This window comes from Melospiza georgiana, chromosome 3 (genome assembly GCF_028018845.1).
Source record: "Melospiza georgiana isolate bMelGeo1 chromosome 3, bMelGeo1.pri, whole genome shotgun sequence".
Taxonomy (NCBI): domain Eukaryota; kingdom Metazoa; phylum Chordata; class Aves; order Passeriformes; family Passerellidae; genus Melospiza; species Melospiza georgiana.
This window is the reverse complement of record NC_080432.1, coordinates 39,820,657-39,844,431: the sequence shown is the minus strand read 5'-3', so window position 1 is coordinate 39,844,431 and position 23,775 is coordinate 39,820,657. Positions and strand designations below refer to the sequence as shown.

At 37.2% G+C, this 23,775-nt stretch overlaps 1 protein-coding gene across 1 annotated transcript in view; it reads left to right on the top strand.

Annotated features, from left to right (window-relative positions):
- Positions 1 to 23,546, top strand: part of SRBD1 (S1 RNA binding domain 1) — a 118,922-nt gene extending 95,376 nt beyond the window's left edge. Inside the window, exons 17-21 of the mRNA XM_058020325.1 lie at positions 4,964 to 5,070; positions 7,631 to 7,807; positions 9,600 to 9,752; positions 20,114 to 20,298; positions 22,572 to 23,546. Of these exons, the coding sequence (XP_057876308.1) occupies positions 4,964 to 5,070; positions 7,631 to 7,807; positions 9,600 to 9,752; positions 20,114 to 20,298; positions 22,572 to 22,861 (912 nt within the window). The 3' untranslated portion in view covers positions 22,862 to 23,546. The remainder of the gene's footprint in view (positions 1 to 4,963; positions 5,071 to 7,630; positions 7,808 to 9,599; positions 9,753 to 20,113; positions 20,299 to 22,571) is intronic.
- The last annotated feature ends 229 nt before the right edge of the window (positions 23,547 to 23,775 follow it).

The window sequence follows — 23,775 nt, the reverse complement described above, 5'->3', positions numbered from 1 at the left end:
TGTGTCGATTTCCACTAATGTTTGTAAATGGAAAACAATTATTTCAGAATTGCTGTGTGTTGCAGTAGAATTTTTGGTTGTTGGAATTTGTCTTTCAGATACATATGCAGTCATACCATCCTTTGTGAAATTGATTTTATAAATGTTACCAAATGCATTTTAATTATGTGTATTATTTTTAGTGGAGGTTTAGTATTGTGGGGTTTTTTGGAGTTGCCAAAGGTAAAGAGCTTGGAGTTGTAATTTTCTTGCAAGCAAACGCTGCCCATTCTAGTCTAATACTGGTAATCTGGTGTTGAGGCAAAGTTAGTGTGCTGACCCACCATCCATGCTCATGCACATTGGCCAAGTGCAGCCTCCAGGCTTTGTGTGAGTGCTGGCTCTTTGACGTGATAAATTTGCCATGCTGATGACAAATGTATTTTTACAGTGTCTGTACTGTGCACTGAGCTGAGAGGCTGTTTAAAATACTGCCATCCTTTCGTGTACATCAACAGGTTTTTAAAACTGCAAAAGGGATTTCAGGTACAGTTGAGGGAGTACCATCTTAAGGAACAGATAGGTTTTTAGTAATGTTAATTTTTTCCAGTGGGTGTTTGTAACTCTTGAAACTGAGTGAAACAATAATCCTTGTTCTCTGCTGTACCATATGGCAAGAAAAAAAAGCTAAAGTATTGGGACGTAATGATAGAACTACCATGTGCAAAATGGACAGGTGTTCTTAAACACTATTCTTCAGGAGTAAACATTTTGTGCCATGATTGATGAAATTATATACAATGAAGTTATATTGATTGTTAGGGTTTTTAGTGTAGGTTTGCCTAATGGTTGTTTTGAAATGTGTGGGGGTTTTTTTCTGGTAATTTTAACAAGTTTGCCATGGACAAATCTGAGCAGTAATTGTACCCAGAGATCTAAATAGCTGCCCTTGATTTTCTTCTATGTTCATGAATGTAAGTTATCTTTGGGATACTCTTTATAAAAATATTAGAGAAATGTAATGTTTTGAATTTCATTTACTGACTGACAGTTCTTTACTGTAGTGGTTTCAACTAAGCAAGTAATTTTTTGCATCGTCCATGGTTCACTTGGTAACTCCTTAGAAAACAAATACTGAAATATGGTTACAGTTCCTGACACTTCTTAGGACAGATAATTTCTATAGTCCTCCACACAAAAAGCTCAAACCAAACAAGTGTGTAAGTTCTTCCTAATAGTATTTGTGAAGCAAGGTAGCTTTGTTTATCATCACTCTCCAGAAAACAAAAGTTTCCAGTTTTGCACTGGACATCCCACAGATTGTGGCAAGCCCTTTACTTCTGCTGGCCTTAGTTTCCATAAATTGGGAGTATCAATCCTTTTGGAGATCATCATATAAAATCAAGTCTTCTGCTTCAGATCTGCTATTACACTGAATATTTTAGTGGCAGCCATTTCTGAGTATCCTTTTAGTAAAACTAAAACTATATTTGGCCAGTAATTTCAAGATGATGTTTGAATGTCACACCAAAGGAAGTGTTGCTAGACATAGCTGGGATAGCACTTCGTGTGGTTGGCTCTGAGCTAAAAGACTACACTGAACAGTTTTAGCAGGGACACCCTCATTCATTGTGTTCAGAGTCAGTGCTATAGTGAAAGTGTTTTATTTAGAAGGATTTGCAGGTAATCAGCTGATGCAGTGATCAGTGGTGTGTGGAGGGGTTGTCAGAGACCGTGGCACATCAAGTTCTGCATTACCTCGTTTTGGAAGCAGCCTGGCATTTTAGACTTGTGCTCTACTAGTTCGAGTTTTATTCTGGTGGACTTAATGCAACAGTTCATCATTCTTTACAAACCTGCTGTAGGGAGTGAGGAGTGGGGTATATGTGTGCTTCTGGTGTCTGACTCATTTGATACCACCCCAGTGCATATAAATAGTGCACAGAAGTGTATAGCATCATCTAGCCTCTGATATTTGAGAAGATCAGTGAAACTGTTGGAAGAGTGGAAAACACACTGTACTTTAAACCTTTCTGAAGTGTAACCTTTGGGTAGTAGGAAGTCTTGGCAGTAGTATTGAGATAATAATGTTTTTAACTACTTTTAGAAACTAAATGTGTAACACTTCTTTGTGCCTTCTTTTAGTGTAAAAGTTCCTTCATTATAGCCAAAGAAAGATGGTCAGGAGCTGCATCTTGGGAGGCAGGTTTGCCATCTGGAAGGCTTCCTGACTTTTACAACTTAACATCATTCACTTGCTAAATGTACCTTACTTCAGTGAGGTAGTGGTAGCTTAGGGATTGTTTTTATGCTCATCCTGTTCTGTCACATCTGCCTGTTCACTTTATCTGTGCCTTCACATATGTGCTGTCATGTCCGTTCCAAGTCACGTGACTTTTACTTGTTGCAGCAGTAAAAACAACTGGTGAATGTCTTGTTTGGGTTTTTAAATGATGACTGTCAAACAGAAATAAAGTTAAGATGCAAGTAATCTTTGAGAGACCTGAGAACTTTTTGTCTTCTTGGCAAGAGAAAGAGGCAGTTAAGTACTATAGTTTTTTTCAAGAGGTGTGTTTTGTATTTCATGAATTTTACAGAAACTTTTGGAATCACAAACTCAGGTCTTTACATAAATACCAATGGTGCATTTGAAAATGAGGTTCTGTGGGCACTGGCGTTTCTTCCATTAACACAGATATTTTAGAATGCATAGCTTTTGATTGTGATAGATCCTTTCCTTGATTTTTGGGGAATACAGTAGACTGAATTCCTATCAAGGTTCACTTTCTGTGGGCTGGAAGTAAAGCTTCTCCTGAATCAAGTATCTTCCCAAGAGCTCCTTAGAAAGCTTCAACCAGATTAATGGATTTCCTTCTTTGCTACCTCCTATGCTAGAAGGCATTGTGGAGGCAGTGACTGTTTTGAGTCATGTTGTTCCTGCTGAAGAATCATCATCATTATCTTAAGGAATGTATCTGAAACTTGAGGAAGCAGCAACTTGACAACATGGCAGCTTCCCTTTGCCATGGACTCCATATTCAGACCAGTTGTCTAGAACAAGATGGTTTTTTTCAAGGAGGCCCAGAACTGCTGCAGTTAATAGAAGTTGTTAATGTAACTTGTGAAACTGTATCATAATCAACTTGCAAGTACCTGTGATTCAGAAGCCTTCCGTAAGAGCAGAAGGAGTTGCCTTCTGCATCTTTTTTCTCCTTATGCCTTCCTTCATCATAATGAAAAAAACCTTTTAAATTAGAATCTTTATCTTCCAGTGAATCTCAAATAAAGCATTTAGTGAAAAACCTAGCCCGTATTTGGCAGCTATACTTGGTAAAGAAGAGAAGATGTGGGTGTTCTTTCTGGACATTTAATTTTTGTTCTTGTGCTGTGTTATATAAATGCATTTCTTGCATGAGTGTGCATGTAAGCTGGAAGCCTTTAGCTCTAGTATATTATGTGACTGATGCCAGGAGGAGGGGGGAATATATTCCTCATTAAGAGAAGCTACATCTTCAGTAAGTCAGAAAAATACAACGTAAGGAAACATAAGACTTCTTTTGACAGTGTGGGATTTTTTGTTCGTCTTTTTATTCAAAAAGAAGCTATTATGTTCCAGTAGCAATGCATTAGTAAGTAGAAACTGATGTTTGATCTGCCAAGTGTACAAGCAAGCTTTGTGGTTATGAGACGAAGGATGTGTGCAAATGCCAGTGCTTGTGCATGTACGTGGTGTTTTGCATGCAAAATTAATATGGGAAGAGTCATATTGGCAAAAGACGAGCTTTGTGTTTGTAAGTTACTTTATTCTATATCGCATCATGAAAATGCATCCCATTACCATCACCTGAAATAGGGAACTATGAAATGAATTGCCTGAAGTTTTACAACTGCCCCAGTTATTAACCACTGCTTAATGAACTACCAGCGTTAGTAGATTTGGATTGATGCTATTGGCATGTTAAATTTAACCATGAAATCTTTAAAAGATCTGAATGGCTTAGAACATAAAAAAAAGTAATGGATGAAGCGTTTGGTGCCTTGGCTTGGATCCAGCTTGATGTCCTAAATGAATGCATCATGAAACCACAACAGATCAACCCAGATTTACATGAGTGATGCGGAAGAGCCCTGAAGCTAAGCCAACATAGTGATTGAATTAGCTCCTGCATTTAGAGAGGCTTCTCCCTCCAGGTCAGACTTCTAAGCACTGATGGGCTTGTGTGGGGAGCTCGCAGTTACAGGCTGAAGTATGCCTGCATTTGGGAGGAAAAGAAATCTTAGAGCTTGAGAACTTTTAACTTTGACAAGTGTGACTGATTTTTGTTTTAGGGGGAAAAGGGGGAAACACTGTGAACATTTCCATTAGTGGTGCTTTGGTCAAGGACCTGCCAATCTTCCCAGAAATATCTCTTCAAAATTTGAAACATTTTGTTGCCATGGGGTTGATAAGTACCTTATGTATTGCCCACCTTCATACAGTGCATGGCTTTTTCATTTAGTAAATAATAACTCTGCTGTAGTGTGATGCTCCTAAATGGGACTATTTTGCAAATATCTGTGTGTACTGGTGCAAAAGTACAGCATTTGTGATCTCTCCTCTACTTTATTTTTAATAAACTGATTTTATAGGTATGTCAGATTAAAGACAACACCTGGTGGATGGACCAGAAGTATTACTCCTTTTGAGTAATCATGTTTTAAGTAAATTTTATTTTTACAAGATGCAGGGAAATGGTTATTAAAGAGCAATACCGGGATGTGAAGTTTTTCTTTATTATAGAGATTTGTATCACAGCAAAGATTTTCAAAGAGATATTGGGGGCATTTAAAATATATTCTACAATTCATATTTTTAACTGGTACCTTCATATAAGATATTATTAAGTTCCAGCAGCTATTTTATTGATGTTAGTGCTATATGCAGTCCCTGTTTATGTACACTTCAATACTTCAGTAACCAGATATCTCTATTTTTGTTTCTTAGCATGATGTATCACAGACTTTGCTCAAAGCAACTCTGGACAGTGTGGTTGAAGAGTGTGTCAGCTTTGTAGGAGTTGATATTAACATCTGCTCAGAAATACTATTAAGGTGAGTGAAACATTTTCCTATTCCAGTAATTACATGGCTCTGGATCACAGAGTCTCTGTTTAGTCTGCCATCTGACTCAAGCTCAGCTGGAGCAAATGGCTCTTGTGTTAAACTTCCAATTACATAAAAATGACACAGTAAGACAGTATTTCACTGAATCATTAAGAGTCGGGTTTTAAGGATATGTGTGATTCTCCAGGGTAAAACTATGCTTCAGAGAAAAACAGATATTTAAAAAATTTTAGCCCACACTGCAATTTTAGAAAAATGTGATATAAGTAATACGTATTTTTACATGGAGAAAGGTATTTTCAAATGTACTTTGTCTCTTAGAAGGTATTTTTATAGGTACTTCTAAGTGGAACAGGTTGTAAAACTTGGGCAAGGAAAGGAGACAAGTAAAGGTTTAAGGGGAAACTTGAAAAATGTATCCCTTTTTACTGTTTGTTTTTTTATTAAGTAGTTATGCCATGTTTACTTGAAGAATGTTCTGGACTTTATTTTTCAGGGTTAGAAACTAAAAGCTCATTCTCTCTTGAGTGTGTAGAATTCAGTATTGTTTAGACTCTCAGAAGAGTAAAAATGCTACTTTCATCCTCCATAGCAGGAGGGGAAGGAAAAGAATGTTCATAATGTTCTGTCCATATTCTTCTTCCCTAATATTACTGTCCATAATCAGTAATAAAAATTATTTTGGGTGTGAAAGTTAGGAAAAATGCATTCTTGATATTTTAGTTTTTTAACCCCTTAGAATCTTTCTCAAAAACATATTTCCGTATTTTGTAAGAGACTCTCTTTCTATTCGTTTTGGTTTTCCACTTCCATGTTCTTTCTCTGCATGTCCAGCCCCCCTGCCCAGTGCCTGATTTCTTCTGTCGTACATGCTTTTGGATTTAGATCAGCTTTTAGGAAGAAAGCAAGTGGAAGGTACCAAGGTACCTAAATGACAAATGAAGCTTTCATTCATAGAATCAACAGAATAGAATCATAGAATGAGCTGAGTCTGAAGGAACAGTTGTACTGTCCACTTCAGCAGGAAGCATCAGCCTGAGATGCTACTGTGCCCACACAAAACTGAATGTGGGGTAACCCTGTCCAGACAGGGCTGCAGGTGGTAACCACATTGTGTAAGTATTTTGTGTGGTCTAATTAGCCTGGCTTACAATTGTTCAAGTCTGCTGTTCTGTGCAGATGCAGTCTGCAGTTTCCTTCAGACATCCAGTTTATCAGATTGTCACCCTAGCTAGATTGCAGCTGGAGCAGAGCTGTTTGTGGTTTCTGATGCTTTAAATACACTTCTTGACACATAGTACACAGGGAGGGGATGACAGTGCTGCAGTATTTGCATTAATCTGCTGAGTATTGTGCTTGAAAGACTTGAGATCATCAGTGGAAAATTCTGTCCATTCTGTCAATACTGTGTAATGTTCCTTTGTCAGTATAAACAAGCTGGATTTCTCAATGTTTCTAAGAAATTTTTGAAGAAAATTCCATTCCTAATGATTAATACTCTGTCTGTGGTTAAAGGTGTGTCCCTCTAATTTCATTCTGAGCTTTCATCAACTTTGAACTATTTTTTTAACTTTTGCTTGAGCATGAGAATAATGGAAATATTTTTTCTTTTTTCCCCCCTGACATTTTATGACTCTTGCTGGTTTTGCTGGTAGTGTTTTTCTGGAATCAGTTCATGCCATTCCACAAACAGGTCACTGCTGCTGCTGACTTAAAGCAAAGGCATCAGATAGATAGATAAAGCCTAGTGGGTGACATTTCCTTCACTAGTCCCGTGAGTAACTCCCCACGAGAGCTCTTCTCTCTCTTTTTACAATCAACATACTCCACACACAGAAAGTTATACTCACATGTGCATACAGAAAATGTGCTGCAAACCCACAGCTTCCTGAAGGAGCCTGACTAACCACTGTTGCAGTTCACAGGTAAGCTCTTGGCCAGGTCCAAGTTGCCCTCAGAACAAGTCATGCAGCCTGTTCCCAGCTGCTTTTTATTTCAGGAAGAGCTCAGAGAAAAGAAAAAAGCTTTGTGGATCACTTCAACTGCTTGAGGAAGGCAAGGTGCTCCCAGCCACTCTCCTTCTGGGTAGCAGACCTGAGCCCTTCATGTGCAAGGCAAGGTGTTTCAGTACCATTGGAAAGGCTGAGAGGGGGCTGTTCTTACAGGAACAATTTATCTATTCTGAACCCTCCTCCCAGACTGTTTCCTGAAGAGGGCAGCTGGGGGCAGGCCATAAGACATGACAAATTGAACTGGCATTATGGAAATAGCCAACAGATCATAAATTACATGGCCCTGGCTTACTAGTTAGGCATGTACCGAACTGGATTGCTGCACTGAGTTTGCTTGACTTGAGTGGGTTCTTTCCACAGAACTAAGATCCTTTTCAGACAATGCCTTTGGTCTGGGAGTCTATTTGCTAATTTCCTAGCAGTTTTAAAGTTTTATAAACCAGATTTTCTGTAGGAATGTGTATCCTTGTAATGGGTAGCACTTGCAATAATGACTGTTCAATGGTGATAAAGGTTTTTTGTAAATTTTCTCTTAGACACATTGCAGGACTGAATACTAACAGGGCTAAAAATATAATTGAATGGAGAGAGAAGAACGGACCATTTATAAACCGAGAACAGCTCAAAGAAGTTAAAGGTTTGGGTCCTAAAACCTTCCAACAATGTGCTGGCTTCATCAGATTCAATCAAGAATATATAAAGACTTTTTGCAGGTAATAGAGATTTTAACTGTTCTGAATAAATTGTCTAAAATAGAATAAGAAGACTTCCTTCTCCCTTTTCTGCTTTGTATTCATGCTTGAGACTCAAGGAATCCTGGACCACTGGGTGCTCTGTGCTCTGAAAGACAACAAATTAACTTGTTAAAGTCCATGGTTGAAGATAGTTTATCCCCTAAATTGTCATGGCTTGTTAGCCTAGTCCTCTAAGTCAGTTTTTGATAAATATGTAAGTTAAAGTAAAAATTGTGCCTCTGAATTGGTAAAAAAAGTTTGTCGTGCAGCAGTGTTGTGATCTGAGATATTAAAACTTTAGTCTTGTTTTTCAGACATAATACAGGGATCTGTAAATTAACTAATTGAATATGGTAAAGATTATTCTGCAGAACTTAATGGTAGTAAACTAGTGCAGATTTTTGGAGTTTCAATTTCATTAGCTGGAGAGAGGAAGTTGAGTATCTGCCTAGATTAAACTGTGTCTATATTATACTCCTGTGCCTAGCAAGTGTGATGTGACTGTCTTCTGTCTGAAATACAGAACCTTTGGAAAGGCTCCTGTGAGGCCTTTCCCCAAGTCCAATTTGTCAACAGTGCATCATCCTCCTCTGTCATCTCATTCCCTGATTCTGTACCAAGTCTTCTACTCTTTCAGCCATTCATAGTGCTCCTCTTGACCTTTCTACAACTGGAAATGCCCTTTCTAGCACAATGTCTCTTCTCCTGCCTTGTCTCATTTCTCTTTCCAAAATAAAGAACTAAGAAAGGGCATGGCATCCCCACACTTTTGCCATTGGCTTTTCTAAAAAAAAAATATTTTCCTGGGAAGCAGACACTGTGTTTTAGCTAGGGGCAGTGCTCAGAAGCAATGCTGTATTCCCAGTTGCTGCTGGCCAAACAGCACACGCGTAACTTCCAGGCAGGACGTGGGCACATGGGGACTGGCTTTCTGCCCAGGTGGAAGGTGTACAGATTGGTTGCCCATCTGGCAGGGAGGCATAGGCTGCAGGCCAAATGGTGCTCACTGTAAGCACCAGAAGACCAAAGAAATTGCTTCCAAAGCTTTCTATGATTGATAGGTCTCACCTTGTACAGATCTGTTCTAGGTTCTCTAGTTTGCAATACAACCAGTGAAAAAAGGTTGATGGCTTTTTCCCCCCTCCAAATCTTCATTGGTGAAATGTGAACATTGTTTTGGGAGTTTTTTAACCTTTCTGGAACACAATTCTGATGTTAGTCAGATTCTGTATAACTTGGGAACAGTGTATAACCTGAGAAATAGATTTTAAGGCCAAAGTAAAATTCTAACAGCACTGCCTCCACAACACTTCTTGTGAGTCCAGGTGACATAACCAGAAGCTTTTGAAAATAACTTTGATGTTTCATTTTTATCCTTTCTAGTCAATTTGACTTCACATTGCTGTATGAAACAATTTTTATGCCTTTTATGTGAAATTTAACAAATAGTGGTTATTTTAAAAATTGACATGGAAAGAGGAAAATATGTTTGCCTTTCTGCCAGCAGGTGATGAGTGGAGCCCAAAATGCCACTGCTAGTTTCAGGTCCTTCAATGCATTCTCTTTTGTCCTCCAAAAGCAGGAGCCACTTGTGATTTAGGAAAAAAAAGAAAGAGGCGTGAAAGGAGCATTTACAGTACGAGTAATTTGATGTTCTGATAAATTTTTTTGTTTGAGGACTTCAGGGAAAAAATATATTGGTTTTGTGTGTGGACACTGGACCAGGATCATCTTCATTGAAAGTGACATGTCCATTTTTGATTTCTGGCAGTAATAAGAAAAATGAACTTGGAAGTCGTGCACTTTTGACTAAAGCAGGTGCACTGGGTAAAAAGAAGAGTAAACTGACGTCATGTGCCTCACAGCAGCCCAATCCTTTGGACCAAACTTGCATTCATCCAGAGTCTTACAACATTGCAATGAGGTAAGTGATGGGAAAGCTTTTGAACCATTGACACCATCAATTTTTAAAATGAAAGTACTGATTTTTCTGACAACAGCCTGCTCAGTCTTTTGAGACAGGAATATTTTTATTGCTCTGAAGCTTTCACCCCTGTCTTCAAGAAGATGGTATGCTTCAGATATATGTGAGCATGTGTCATTACTTTGGGCCTTTAAAATTAAATGTTGATATTGCAAGATCTAATTAAGATGTATATAAAAGTTCCCAAATACACGAATAGTATGATTGTTTTACTAAGTGGCTAAAAGAAGAGAATGGTTTTTGTGTATGTCAGAAAAAAAATAATTAGGAATCCATGTGTGCCTCTGAAATATTGCTGTAAGCTGTGATCTTTTCTATCAGCAGCCCTGGCTGAAATTGGACTCTGCTTTTCAGAAAACATCTCCAACCATAAATGGGCACATACTTATTTTTCAACTGAATTTTACTGAACAGGTTCTTTTCTTAAAAAGTACTGAAGCTAATTTCACTAGTAGCCAGTTGCTTTAAGGTTCTTATGATCTCTGTTGAGAATATTATGCCTGGACAAACAAACTTGTGCTTCCTGTTTTATAACCAAAACCATCTTTAAACCTCAAAGAGAGATGCAGAATTTCTGACTTCACAAAGCTTGACTTACCTAAAAATTCGTACAGGATATTGCATTTTTAGGACACTTTCTCTTCAGGGTGTACTCTGTTCTCTCCTCCTATCCATAGGTCTCCATGTTTTCCTTCTGCTTGGCATGCAGTGAACTTTTGTTTCCATCCTCTCCCTGCCACAGTTGATCCTTCTTTGTGCTTGATTCTAGGACCCACTGTTCAATTTCCTGGTAGAGTCTATTGCAGTTGTGCAGTGTGTAGATAACTTTGGTCTCTCCTTTTCCATGACCATTCCCCTTTTTTCCTTACACATCAACATTTCTTGCAAAGTCCCTTCCCTGTGTAGCTGTGGGAAAAAAACATCATTCAAGATCCTCATCTTAAAGATCTCTTGTATGGTAGGTGGATTTTAGGGTGTACAGCTTGATCACCCTAACTGAAAATTATTCAATGTAAGTCAGTCAATGTGAAAAACAAAAATGAATTGATTATTCAAAAATAATTTTGATTTTCAATATTGAATTTCATTCAGTTTAAATTTCAAGTACTCAATTTTTGTCTTTATTTTTCCAGCCCTGGTACACTAATAACATTGTTAGTAAAGTGTCACAATGCTACCTACCAGCCTTGCTTAAAGCCTGATATGGACAGATTGCTTTAGAGAGCAGAGAAGTACAAGCAGTTAATGGTGGAATACTACAGTAATTTCCCTTCATAGAATATTTTCACAAGGGCTGGTCAGAAAATAAAGAATTGTGACTTTGTTTCCAAAGCAGCACAGGTGACTTTTATATATGAAGTGGTGAGTGGGATTATAGGGTAGAATTCACATAAAGCTGAAATTGTATCATTTTGATAGGTAGCACATATCACATAATTGTGGTTTGAAATTTGACTGGGAACCCATCACTAGCACTATTTAACAAAAAACAGAATGAAAAAATGGACGAGCATGATTTTTACATCTCAGCCAAGACAGTGGTTTGAGTCCTAGGCTTGTGCATGTTTCAGTGAGGGGGCTGGCACCTATTGCACAGCCAGCACTGCTTAGAAGGTGCCTTGCTGAGCCTTAAAATGTGCACAGCTTCACACTCAGACTTAGATTGGTTCTAAGCCAGTGCAGGAGTGTTACATGGCTGAAGACCAGTGTTAATCTATCTCATTATCTGTCTTTATAATGCAAGTATTTTACAGCAGATTTCCTGCAGTGCCATTTTCTATTCTCTGTTTCTCACCAAACACTTTGTCATCCTAGACAGAATTTTCAGATTAAGTGTTTAGGTTTACATCCATCTATGACATCCAAATGCATGTCATTGATATTGCATCAAACAATATTTTGTTGTGGGTTTTTTTTAATGCAAAAGAATATAAGTTGATTACAAAGCAAATATAAAACAACAATTACAGTATCTGCTAATGAAACACCAAAACTAATAAGCATAGCATCTCTCTCTGTACTAATTGTATCAGTCTTTTCTTCATCCTTTTGGCTTTCTCTGTAGTCTTACTTTTTACATTTATTGTACCTCTACACATGATGGGGGTAAAAAAATCACCAGGTGCTTTCTGTGAATGTACTTTATGGACAGCAGTATCTGTATTTTTCTCTTGTTTCCTTGAAAGCATGTTAAATATGTAGGTGATAACTTTCATGATATAGATTGTATGACTGTGCAGCAACTTGATATCACAAAATGGTGTGGGGAAGAGGGCAAATATCTTTAATGTTTTTTCATGGCAAATAGCTGTTTTGAGAAAAGAAAATACAGCTCTGCAGCAAACTGACAAAAACCAAGATGTGTAGTAATAAAAATTGACACTGGTGACATAAGGCCTAAATATAAACCAGACATCCTCCCCTCAAGCAACTAATGCTATAATTTAGTAATGATTATATATTTAAAATGACTTTTCAAAAAAAGCATATGAGCTGCTAAGTTTCTCAGAACTTATGAAAACAGCTTTCCAAACCTTTTTTCTTCCCTGAGTATGAATTAGGAAAAAATTTACTAGGAATTCAGACTGCCTGAAGGATTCAGTCCAAAGCTTATCAGGGCTGTTGGTGAGTTTTGCTGACAGGCAGTGGATGGGACTGGGCTTGCAATTCCTTTTTTGCTGAGCCTATGTTCATGAGAAAGCTTTTGAGAGCCTGAAGATCAAATCATGTTCGTGGTGTTGGTTGGAGGTGTCTTATGGAAATTGGCCAATATCTGGAAGTCTTTCTAGAATGCTAGAATTAAACTAGTTTCAAACCTAATTGATAATTCTTATAACTTAAAATGCCTGAGAAAAATTAACTGTTCGATGTAGGTTATAATTGATATTTCATAATAAAGTTTTTAAAATAATACATCCTAAAGAGTTCTGTGGTTCTAGTGCTATCAGAGCATTTATTCTTTTTCTGTGCTTACACTGACCTATTAGGGAGTGTGTCAAGTTCACAGGTGGATCTCTCTTGCCAAAGGGCAGAATTGTCTTGAATATGACCAGATTTGATCAAAAATCCAGTATTACATACCTCTTACCATGAAAATTAAAATGTATGGAATAGCTGCTACATAAGTTAATCATAAAGGCTTCCTCATGCAATGCCTACCACATCTTGCTATAGAAAGCAGTTTCTGAAAGTTTTATTGGATTAAAAGTTTTCATGGAAAATTGCATTTATTTTTAAATTAAATAAGATGGTGATTTTTATCCACCGCTTATAGCCAAATTACCCAAAGGCAGCAGTCTACATTGCAGATTTATGACATGCAAAATTATCAGGTTTTAAAACAATGTTTTTGAGGGATAGAAATTTACCAAAATTTGAAACCACTAATTTTCTTTTTCAGGACTATTTTGTAGCTTGAAAAGCCAATCCATTAAAGAAAAATATGGTTAAAAGAATTACTCCCAAGTGGTGACTTTGGTTGCCAAACTTCAGGCTGGAGCCAGTTTTTAGGGCTGATTTAGAAAAATAGGGTCTTTATAATGGAAACACTGATGTAATCTTTACTACAGTGGCACAAATGGTGCTGGTATAATTGATTTATGACATTTAAGCATCGTAACTTAAAATCTGTACAATTTCTGTAAAATAATTGGAAAATATCCTACTAGTGATTTAACACACTCTGCAGAAGACCAAAGCATTTTTGTTCATGGTTTCCACACTGTCAAAGTTTGGCTTTGTTGTGTGCAGTGACCAAGCTTATGAACACCTCTAAATATTATGATTTGGAATTTCCAAAAAGCTAAATAAAAACCTCAAAACTTTATAGACAGCCCATTTTCCTGCAAAGCAGAACCATGTTTTAAGTTTTTGAAACGTCTATATGTGAAAACCAGTTTATAGTGGCAGAATCTTCTACATACAATTAATACAATATGTAGAGCATATCCAATTTCTTGGTATGTGTTGTTAAAGAATTGGTAGGAAAACCAAGGAAACATTTAGGAAGTCCCCAGAAGTTAGAACCAGGTTATGCTTATAAACCAAAATGTTGGAAAGAAAATGCAGTGTTTTTTCTTTGTTCTATCAGTCTGCTGGGTGCAGTTGGTTTCATGTGACTGAATTTTAACATTTGCTGACTTTTTTATTTAAATCTCATTAAAATGCTTTTTGCAAAAGGTTGGCACTCAGAGTGTGTATTTGCTGCTCACAGATTGCAGCATCTGGCTGACAGGTTGTATTTTAGCCTGACCCAGAAATAAAAATTTCTGCCAGTGTAAAAGATCTAAAGCTGTGGCTTAGAATAACAGAGGTAAGGATCTTCCTTGGCTAATTCCCCAGGTTTAGGACCTTGCCTGGTAGAGGCTAGTCGTGTTTACTGTGATTGGTTGTGCCTTAAGATAAGTTTTTGACATACTGGGCAGCATCACTTGGAGTGAAGATTCATGTCTTGCCATTCTCACTGTATTGATAATGGTGCTTGATACCTTCAGCAGGAATTCAAAGTCCCAAGGGAATTCAGCAAGCACTCATTCATGGGCTTTTTCTTGACTGAAACAAAACACTTCCATTTGGTGCTGATTTCAGCAAGGTGTTTGTGTCAGTAACAGTTTATATTCCATTATAGGCCAGTCAGTCATATTTCAGATATCCCTGGTGTTTCTTGTACTCTGCATGGGTGGATGTAACAGCTGACCCATAGTATCTCATTTGCTTTGCTGGTAAGCTGCATTTGCTGGCTTTGAAGGCAAGTACTGGCACATAAGAAAATGCAGAAGAAAAACTGTTGATGGGGCCACTAAAAGAAAGAGATTTTCCTCTTCTGCCCTTTATGCAACTGGAATTTTGTCCTTTGATAGCATTTCCAGCTTGCTGGCTGGCTGGCTTGCCTCTGTCCAGATCTCCTAGTTGTCCTGGAACAACTAAGGCAATGCTTAAGGGGAGTAGAAATCAGGGAGGGAATTATTACTTAGTATGGTATTTGAGCAATGAAAACTAGTTATTGTGTTCTATTTAATAATGCAGTCTACATGTGACTATTTTTATGGAGGATAGGAATTGTTACTGTGGTAGGAGGCCTTTCCTTACAAAGACATCAGAAATATCTTTTGTCCACTTGAATGAGACTGTACTTGCATGTACACACGTGTGGGTATTCACGTTATTTAATGTGCAGACTAATACTTTAAGAAGTCTTACATTTGGGGGCTTTTTAGAAGAAACTTTAAAGAGTTAAACTCAGTCAATTAATGAAACTTTATGACCATTTCCAATAGCCAATGTACAGCCCTAATTACAGAGAACATTCACAGAATTGTGGCCATTAAGTATAATAAATAACTGTTCATATTAATCACTTTAAAAGGCCAATTCATTCACAGGTTTTACTACTAACTTAGCTGGATTTTTAGAGGCCATATTTTTGTAAGATATCTTGTCAGTAAACAGAAGACCAGAAAAAGCTTTCTCTGCCAATTGCCATCCAATAAAGACATTTTAAAATGTTAATGTGTTGTAAAATACAGTTAACAAGAATGATTAGAAGAACTTGGAAATAATGGAGAAATATGCTCCATTTACACTGTAAGTACTAGACCCATAAATCAAATGGTATTTTTAATTTGTGGAATTTTTGGAACTTACATAACTTCCCACTAGTTGCATTTAGAGAAAAATATTGGGCAAAACCCTCACAAGACCTTTTTAATGGAATTTTCTCCTTTAAGTGTAGTATACTAGTTCTTTGTGGATAACTAATCATGTTTCACTATTTTGTATCTCGAGTTGCACTCCAGTTACATGATATATCAGTAGTCATGAGAGCAGCCAACAGCAGCGTGACTAATGGTATGGAGGTAAAGTGGCTATGCTGCAGTGGAACTGTGTCCGAATTTCTTTTCTCATTTAGAAACTCATTGTTTCTTAAAGTTTGTAAGTTGAAAATATCGTAGACTGAGTGCTTTCTGCGTGCAGTCAAATAATCTACATTGTTAATAATTCATGCATTTGAAGAAAAAAATACTGGTTCGACAGCTTTGTCTGGCTGAACCACATAAGTAGTTTTAGACATATTTGAATCTTTAGCTCTGTGTCCAGCAATGAATTACAGAAAGTAATGCACTAATACTGTCTGATACCTAGTCTTCATCAGTAATCAAAAACTGAGGATCCGTATTACTGGTGGGAACAAGAGCAGTCAACATCTGCATTATACAAATACTGCTTTTGCGCTTCCAAACATTACTAAAACATAAATGTCTGCATAATTTAAGTTTGTTACTGTCATAAATGTATGTTTTACCTAACAAAGTGCATGCTAATGCAGAGTTGTTTTGTTTTCAGAGTGATTATGCTGCTTTGCCATTAATTCATGTGTGTACTGTGACAAGATGTAATGGCGTATCATGTTGCTTTAATGTAATGAATCCAGTACTCCCAACTCTTAAGTCGTGTTGCTGGAAACGGTTACATAAAACAGAAATGACTGTGACTAAAGCCCTTGCAAAGCTTTAGAACTCCTGCACATTATAAGAAGCTTTTCAGGGGGTGGTTAGAGTAACTTCTTTAAAATTTACTGTAGGCTTCCCTTGGTAAAATTTTTACTCTTTTCTCACTATTTTTTGCATTCCAGTGAAATTTACATTATCTTTTAAGCATTGCAAAGGTTGAGCTTTAATTTTGTGCAGATGTGTATGTTAAGTGAACATGATGTGCTTATTTGTTACATTTATGCTACTTTTCTTTCTTTCTTTATCCGAATAAGATGGATGAAATTATGTATTAAATAAAACATGTCATTTATCCATGACCATTCTATGCAGGTCCTGTAAGACTGCAAAGAGATTGCTTTTAGAATGAAGGTGATTGCAAAGGTTTCTGAGTATTCTCTAAATCTCAAAACCGTAAAACTCAAAATTCTAAACTGTTAAATTTCACCCTGTTCTTCCTAAGACTCTGGAAACTCTTGATCTGAGTTGATGTACCTTGAGCAGTAAGTTTACCATTAATTCACATACTCAGCATTTGAAGAAGCAAGGATAATATGTCTTAGAAGAATGACCTCACTTCAGAAAAAAAATCTCATCTTCCCCATTTCTGTTAACTTGTCTTTAGGTTTTGTCTTTCTAGTAGACAAACATAGCACTTGAGCTACTGCAATGTATTATTTATTTCATATATGTAGCCAGGCAAATACTTTAAGGACTTTCATTTCTGCACAGATCATTCATGTTCTTATGTTCTGCAGCTGGAGCTGTTGTTTAGAAATTGTGTGAGTGAGATATTTCAAGAATTGTAGTGAGATCGTTGAACATTAAGGTCAAAATATTTAAATTAAGTGAAACCTCTTTTTTCCCCCCATAGTTGTATCTGAGTGTTGCTACCAACTGCATCTGTCTTTTTTTTTTCCTGATTTAGAAATACCTCGTGGAGGAAGCTGTTTTGTTGCTTTTTTAATAAGGAGAAAATTATTTTTTTCTTAGCAATGACATTTTAAAATAGAAATTATCAGTATAATGCACCACTGTTCAGTCAGAGAGTTGTGCTGTTTTTTATTGCTTTTTTTTTTTTTAGTCTAAGTGCCCTCAGGCTATATTCATTTGAGCAAAAATGATACATTAAATATGTAATTAGATTGAACGGTATTTCTAAAACTGACTGCATCTGCAATCACTAAGAAGTTACTTTAATTTGGAAATACTTTATTACATGGATTTTATCAAAGCCTGTTCTAAAATGGTGAGAATTTCCAAAATACAAATAGTACTGTTTCTTATTGAGAATATTTCTTCTCTGCACATGTGCGTGCTGGGTTTTGTTACAGTGCTCTGTTTTGCCTGTGATATACAACCATAATTCTGAAATATTCTTAAAAAAATGCCTGATTTTTACAGCATTAAAATTCTGTAGAAGTTGGTGGGACTTCTCATGTACTTAGACTTGGCACATGTATAAACATCATCTTCAGGTGGAGCCAAAATTTTCCTGCGAGCAGTAACCACAATAATAAGTTATTTACGCAATTGTAATTGATAAAATAGGACCCAAACCTACCACTCTTGCCTAGACAAGGAATTCTTTTTAATTTCAGATAAATGCTTTGAGAGGGAGGTGAGGAAGGAGCAGAAGGCAAAACACCTTTAGTGAATTGTGCTTGAGGGCTCAGGCACTTGGACTGTGTTCTGTTTGGTTTTATTTCCAGCCCTGTGCATATAACACTGTTCATTCTGATTGCATTATCCACACATGTGACATCTTTGTATGTAACAGGGTTTTTTTAATATGCACTGGTGGCTGTTTTGTGTGGTTGCACTTCTCAGTGGTGAAACCCACCCCATGATCAATTTACGAAGTCAATGTCCTTTTGTGAATTCCTAATGGTGAGAAAATGCTACTTGGACATACTCAAGCTGAGTTTCCATTTGAAGTGAAATAAAGCCAAGTACGTGAATGTCAGCAAACTTGTTTATAGGGGTGGGTGGTAAAGCATACATTATTTAGAAGGTTGAGTCATGAGTCTGGTTGGGTTTGTCATGTTACATCTGGCACGTCAGTCAAAGCTGGGACAGCTGCCGCCTGTCACTAGTGCTCTGGTGGGGCATTGTCCAGTGTTAGCAGCCAGCAGCCCCCAGCAGTCTGGGGAGGAACACTTCATCTGGGCCTATTTTCAGCATTATCATTGCAACCACTTTTGGGGCTCCTTTGCAAAAGAGGGTGGTTTCGTTTCACAGAACATCTGATATTTTTCATAATCTGTTATTAGACAAAATATTCAAATAGTAGTGGTGAGGTTTGTTAGTTTACAGGGAAAAAAATTGCACTTGATATTATAGAACATTTGTTTTGCTGTATACTTTTCTTCCAAACCACCTTAAACTACTTTAAAAAGTGATGTCAAAAGTCATATGCTGTCAAAGCAAAATTCTGTAAATATGGAGAACACCAACATCCACAGTGTCGTCATTAATTTTCATCATGCATTGCCACATGAAAGATGTGTATGCACTAAAAGAATTAGTGAAAATTATATTTATCACTACCAAGTCCAAATCTCTTTGTTTGAGCTACCAGTACACTTAAGTCACTATGCTCGTACTTGAATTCAGTAAAGTGGAAGTTGTAACAGATGTCCTCCTTTAGCAAAATTCATGGACATTTTTACGTGAAGTTTTGCCCGTATGCTCAAAGACGAATTTTGTGATTGACTGAAAGTCAGATATTCCTTTAATTATGTCTCTTCCATTTATATTTTGTCAAAAATAAATTCAGTTTTGTGTTTCAATCCATATAACTTCCTTTTTCTCACCACCTGAAATAATCTCAGTTGGTTCCTTGGGTTAAAAAGAGGAAAAATAACAAAAGAAAACATACTCTGGGTCTCATGACAAAAGAAATACTAGCCTCAGATTTTTGATAAAAATGCATCCCCTGCATGTATTTTGGCAGGGGAAAGGAGGTTGAGTACCAGGGGCTTTTGATTTCTTATAGAGCTGGAATGTCTTCCAACAAGTTCAGGGCATGAACCTGCTGGTCAGCTCTTCTTTTGAGACTTGTAGTTTACACTTGTGAAGCAGGAATAAGGAATCTCTTTTAGCAATTTGGAAGGAATGTTTCATCAGACTCTGGAGGACAGGAACAATAATTCTACCTGCCTGCTGTTGTGGAGAACATGCAAAAGAATATTGTTCTTCCTGCCAACAATAAGGGGCATGATAAAGCAGAGTAGATGAGGCTCATTCATGATGAGATGCTGATCGTGGCCGAGATCACATGTCAGGAAAAATTAATTGTTCTTAATCATGAAGTTCACAGACAAGAGAAGTGTTTCATGTAAAGTTTTTTTAAGTTGGGTTAAAGATTCTTAAATTAGTATTTTGAGTATTCATTGTTGCTTTGCTAAATGGCCATTCATTCTAATTTGAACACTAGTGACAATTACAACAACATTGTTATAGAACTCTCACTGATTTCTAGGAACTTTCATGGTAAAAGACATCTTTCAGTACTAAGGAAATTCAGTTTTATTGTGAGATAAAGTAATTGTTCTGAGAAGAGATTTTAATTGCATTTTATTATGTGCATCTAGTTTTGCAATCTGTTCCAGAAGATACATATATACAGATAGACTCTAAGTTTCCACTTGTGTCAGATCAGTGATGAGTTGAGAGGACATGCACTTGAGAAACTGTTCATGTAGTTTATCAGAAGTTTTGTTCATGCATCAATATAAAAATAATAGAGCAAAGGTTCAGGTCCCACTAGAGGATGTTACAAATGTTTCTGTCTTTGTTTGAACTTCCTAGGTTTTTATCTCTCATTGGAGGAAATGCAAATGACATAGGAAAATCAGATATGCAGCAAAAAGTAAATGTAGTAATTCAAAAGGAAGGACTGGAAGGCACAGCCAAAAGGCTCAATACCACTGTGCACACACTGCAGCTGATCATTGATGGACTCACCCAGCCTGAAGGCTATGACATCCGAACAGGTAAACCTCGGTTTGGAAGGTTGTAATCTCAGTTTGGTTGTTCTACATAACAGCTTTAAAACAGCGCATTTTCTTCTTCTAAAATCAGTAGCAGATTTTCACGGACATGTAACTCCATTTCGTTTCTCAGTCAAGGTAAAGGCTATATCATAGTCAGATGTTTCTTTTCAGTTTTGTAGGTAAGTGTGAATCCTGTCTTAAATCATGGCATTTTCAGCCATAGGAAGGGGAGTTTTATGGCTGTTAACAAATGAAATAATTTCAATATGTTGACCTTCTACTGATTGAATCTGTGTTGGCTCTCCATCACAGAAGGAAATGCTGAGATGAAGGTGAAACAGTAGCAATAAAGTTCTGTGGAGCAGTAGTGTGTAGTTCTGCACCTCTGTTGCCCTGGTTTCTGGGAGACCAGTGTAACTGAAGCACGTGGCTCATGACCTACCCTGGTTAAAACCTGCAGTGGTACTGAACAGTTTGAGGTAGAGGAAAAGAAAGATGAAGTTAAACATTCTGGGGATGCTGTTGTGTAATGAAAATTACAGCTGGTTTGTCTTACAACAGCGGAAGATAAAGGTAGACAGCAAAGATGAAGGTTTGTAATAATAAATAATAAAACTATGCTTAAAAACCAGCCAAACTAACATTTCTGTCCCCCTTTTTTAGTTCATGAATGGATTCCATGCTTATTTTTTAAGTATTCCTCACTAGTGATCTTGAAAATGTGTATTTTCAATGTCTCAATTTCTTATGATGATCTCACATCTAAATTACAGTAGGATAGACTAATAACATAGGAAGACATAAAAGCAAAAGAGAGAATCTTCAATGGAAATATTCATATTCTGTTGATCTAGGACATTCAATATTACTTTAGACAGAGTGTGGTTGGAGAACAGCCTAGTAGACTTATGTAGCTGTATGGATTTCTCCATCATGAGTTCTTCCCATGGGTCCCTTGCAGTTCTTCATGAGCTGCTCCGGCATAGGTCCCTTCCATGGAATGAAGTCTTTTAGAAACAGGCTTTCATTGTACCTTAATGAGGTCACAAGTCCTGAGAGAATACCTGCTCTAGTGTGGGCTTTCAGGCATCCATCTCTTCTGGTGTAGGGCCCTCCATGAGCTGTAGGGGAATCTCAGGTCTGGCATCTGGAGCTCTTCCTCCTCCTTCCCTGGTCTGCAGAGCTGTTTCTGTCACATAAGCTCGCTTCTCCCTCCTGGGCTGCAATTGCTGTTGCACAGGGAATTTTTTTAATTTTTACGATATTTTATCCCAGAGGCACTTACCACCATTGTTAATGGGCTTGACCTTGGACAGGAGTGGATCTATTGGATACAGGCAAAGCCACCACTCACAGTAGCCCACACACACACACATCTACTGAAACATTGCCATGCAAAGCAAATGCAGATCCAGAGACTGATTAAATTCCAGTGCATTTTAGCTATAAACTTGTTCAGGCTGAATTTTATTTCTCAAAAGCAAACAGAGAAAAATTATTGCAATTCTGGTTTGGTGATGTTCCTTGTGGAAAATCTCAATCCTTATTATATCTTGGAAAGGTCTAACTATGGTAGAAAAAGATTGAAAGAGGAGTTATTGAGATGACTCAGAAGGGTTTTCCGCAGGAGCAGAAAATGGTAGGGAAATAAAGAGTTTAAAAAAATCTATCTGTGCTCTTAAATACAGAATTTGAACGTTAATATCCCAGTATAATCCCTGCTTCTGATCACGCCTGTGTGATTTTCAAGTTGTTGGTGCAAAGCAGCACTGTGATGAAGCTCATGTGATGTCATGGTGCAGATGAGCAGCAAGCCTAAGAACAATGTCTTGCTGGATTTTCTTTTAGTATGTGATGAAACTGAGTATTCATCTTCCTGTGAATTTGTAGCAATTTCTATAGGAATAGAATTTTATGTATAGTTGATGTAGTTTGAGTCACCTCAAGTGTTTTCTCCCTAGATCTGAGAAAATTTAAAGAATCTTTCAGTCACTGCCTACTAGACAACATGCTTCTGATCCACTTATGTTAGTTTACACAAATTACACAAAATTCAGTATACTTACTCAATAATCTAAGTATTTTCAAGTGATTCACAAAATATAAGAAACAAGTTATCACAGGTGGGTCTTTATTTTAAAATGTACAGAAAGCAGTATTTGGGACCTAAGATCTACCTTGAGATGGCTTATTAATTAGAAATCATCTGGAAACAACTCTTAGAAACCCTTTTTCTCCAGATTCTTATTTGTGTTTCTTGTTTCCTGTAACAGATTTTGATAAACCTGACTTCAAGAGAAGCATAGTCTGCATGGAAGACTTAAGTGTTGGTGCTGTTTTGACTGGAAAAGTTGAAAATGCAACGCCATTTGGAGTTTTTGTTGATATTGGTGTGGGAAAAGCAGGTTTGATTCCAGTGCGAAGCATAACAGAAGCAAAACTCTCTAAAGTGAAGAAGAGAAGAAGCCTGGGCCTAGGTCCTGGAGAAAGAGTGGAAGTTAAAGTGCTTAATATTGATATTCCTCGCCTGAGGATAACATTGGATCTTATGCGTGTTTTATGAGAGGGGTTTCAGTAACTGAGCCTTGACTTTAAAGGATAAGTAATGTCAGCAAGGTTATGGAGAGTCAGGCATTTATTGAATGTTGAACACATTTTGAAACCTTCAGCGCCTTGCCTTTTTTTTTTTTTTTTTTTTTTTTAATTTAACAGTTTTACCACATTTCTTGTATCCTTTCTGTTAATAATTCTTGGAACACTTTTCTGGATTACCTCCAACCACTCTTGTTATTTTGTCTGCAGAGCAAGTGAAGCTCCAGTGGGCTGTCAGACAGATCTCTTATCTGTTGTCTGTGCAAGATTTGCTGTCTTAATCTTCAGTTAGTATTGCACGAACAGATACATCTGTAGCTCCCCTCCCTAAAAACAACCATTCAGTTTGCCTGTTTTCTGGTTGACAGTCTAAAGGAGGGCTCCTAGTGGCAGAAAAAAAGGATCTTTTGAAGTTAAGTGGTAATGATGTTGCATCAAAAGTCAACTGAGGAAAAGGTATCTGCTAAAACTATTGATGGTTTAGAAATAGTTGTCTTTAATTTATTTGACGTCTGTTTGCCTGTATTATTTTTGTTTGTTCAATTATAATTTAACGTAGTTGGATGTACGTTGCAGTTTGAGGAACTTTGCTCAAAAGTGTCAAAAGACATTTGTGTTGTTCTATACTTCTGCAAAATAAAAAGCAGTTCTGTCCATCTTTTCTCGGTGTACTTCTTCTACAAGTAGTTTAACAGTCCTAGTTGTCTTTCATTCTAACACGTGCTTAATCACCAACACTTTGAATGCTCATTGTTTCCTGCTAGGAGTGCCTAGCACAGGAGGTTTGTTTCTTCTAACTAGAGACTTCTTGGTTTTGTGGTATTTTGGTGGTGTTTCAAAGGATTTAACTCTTGAGCCAAGTTTGCAAAGGACAGGTATACTGGA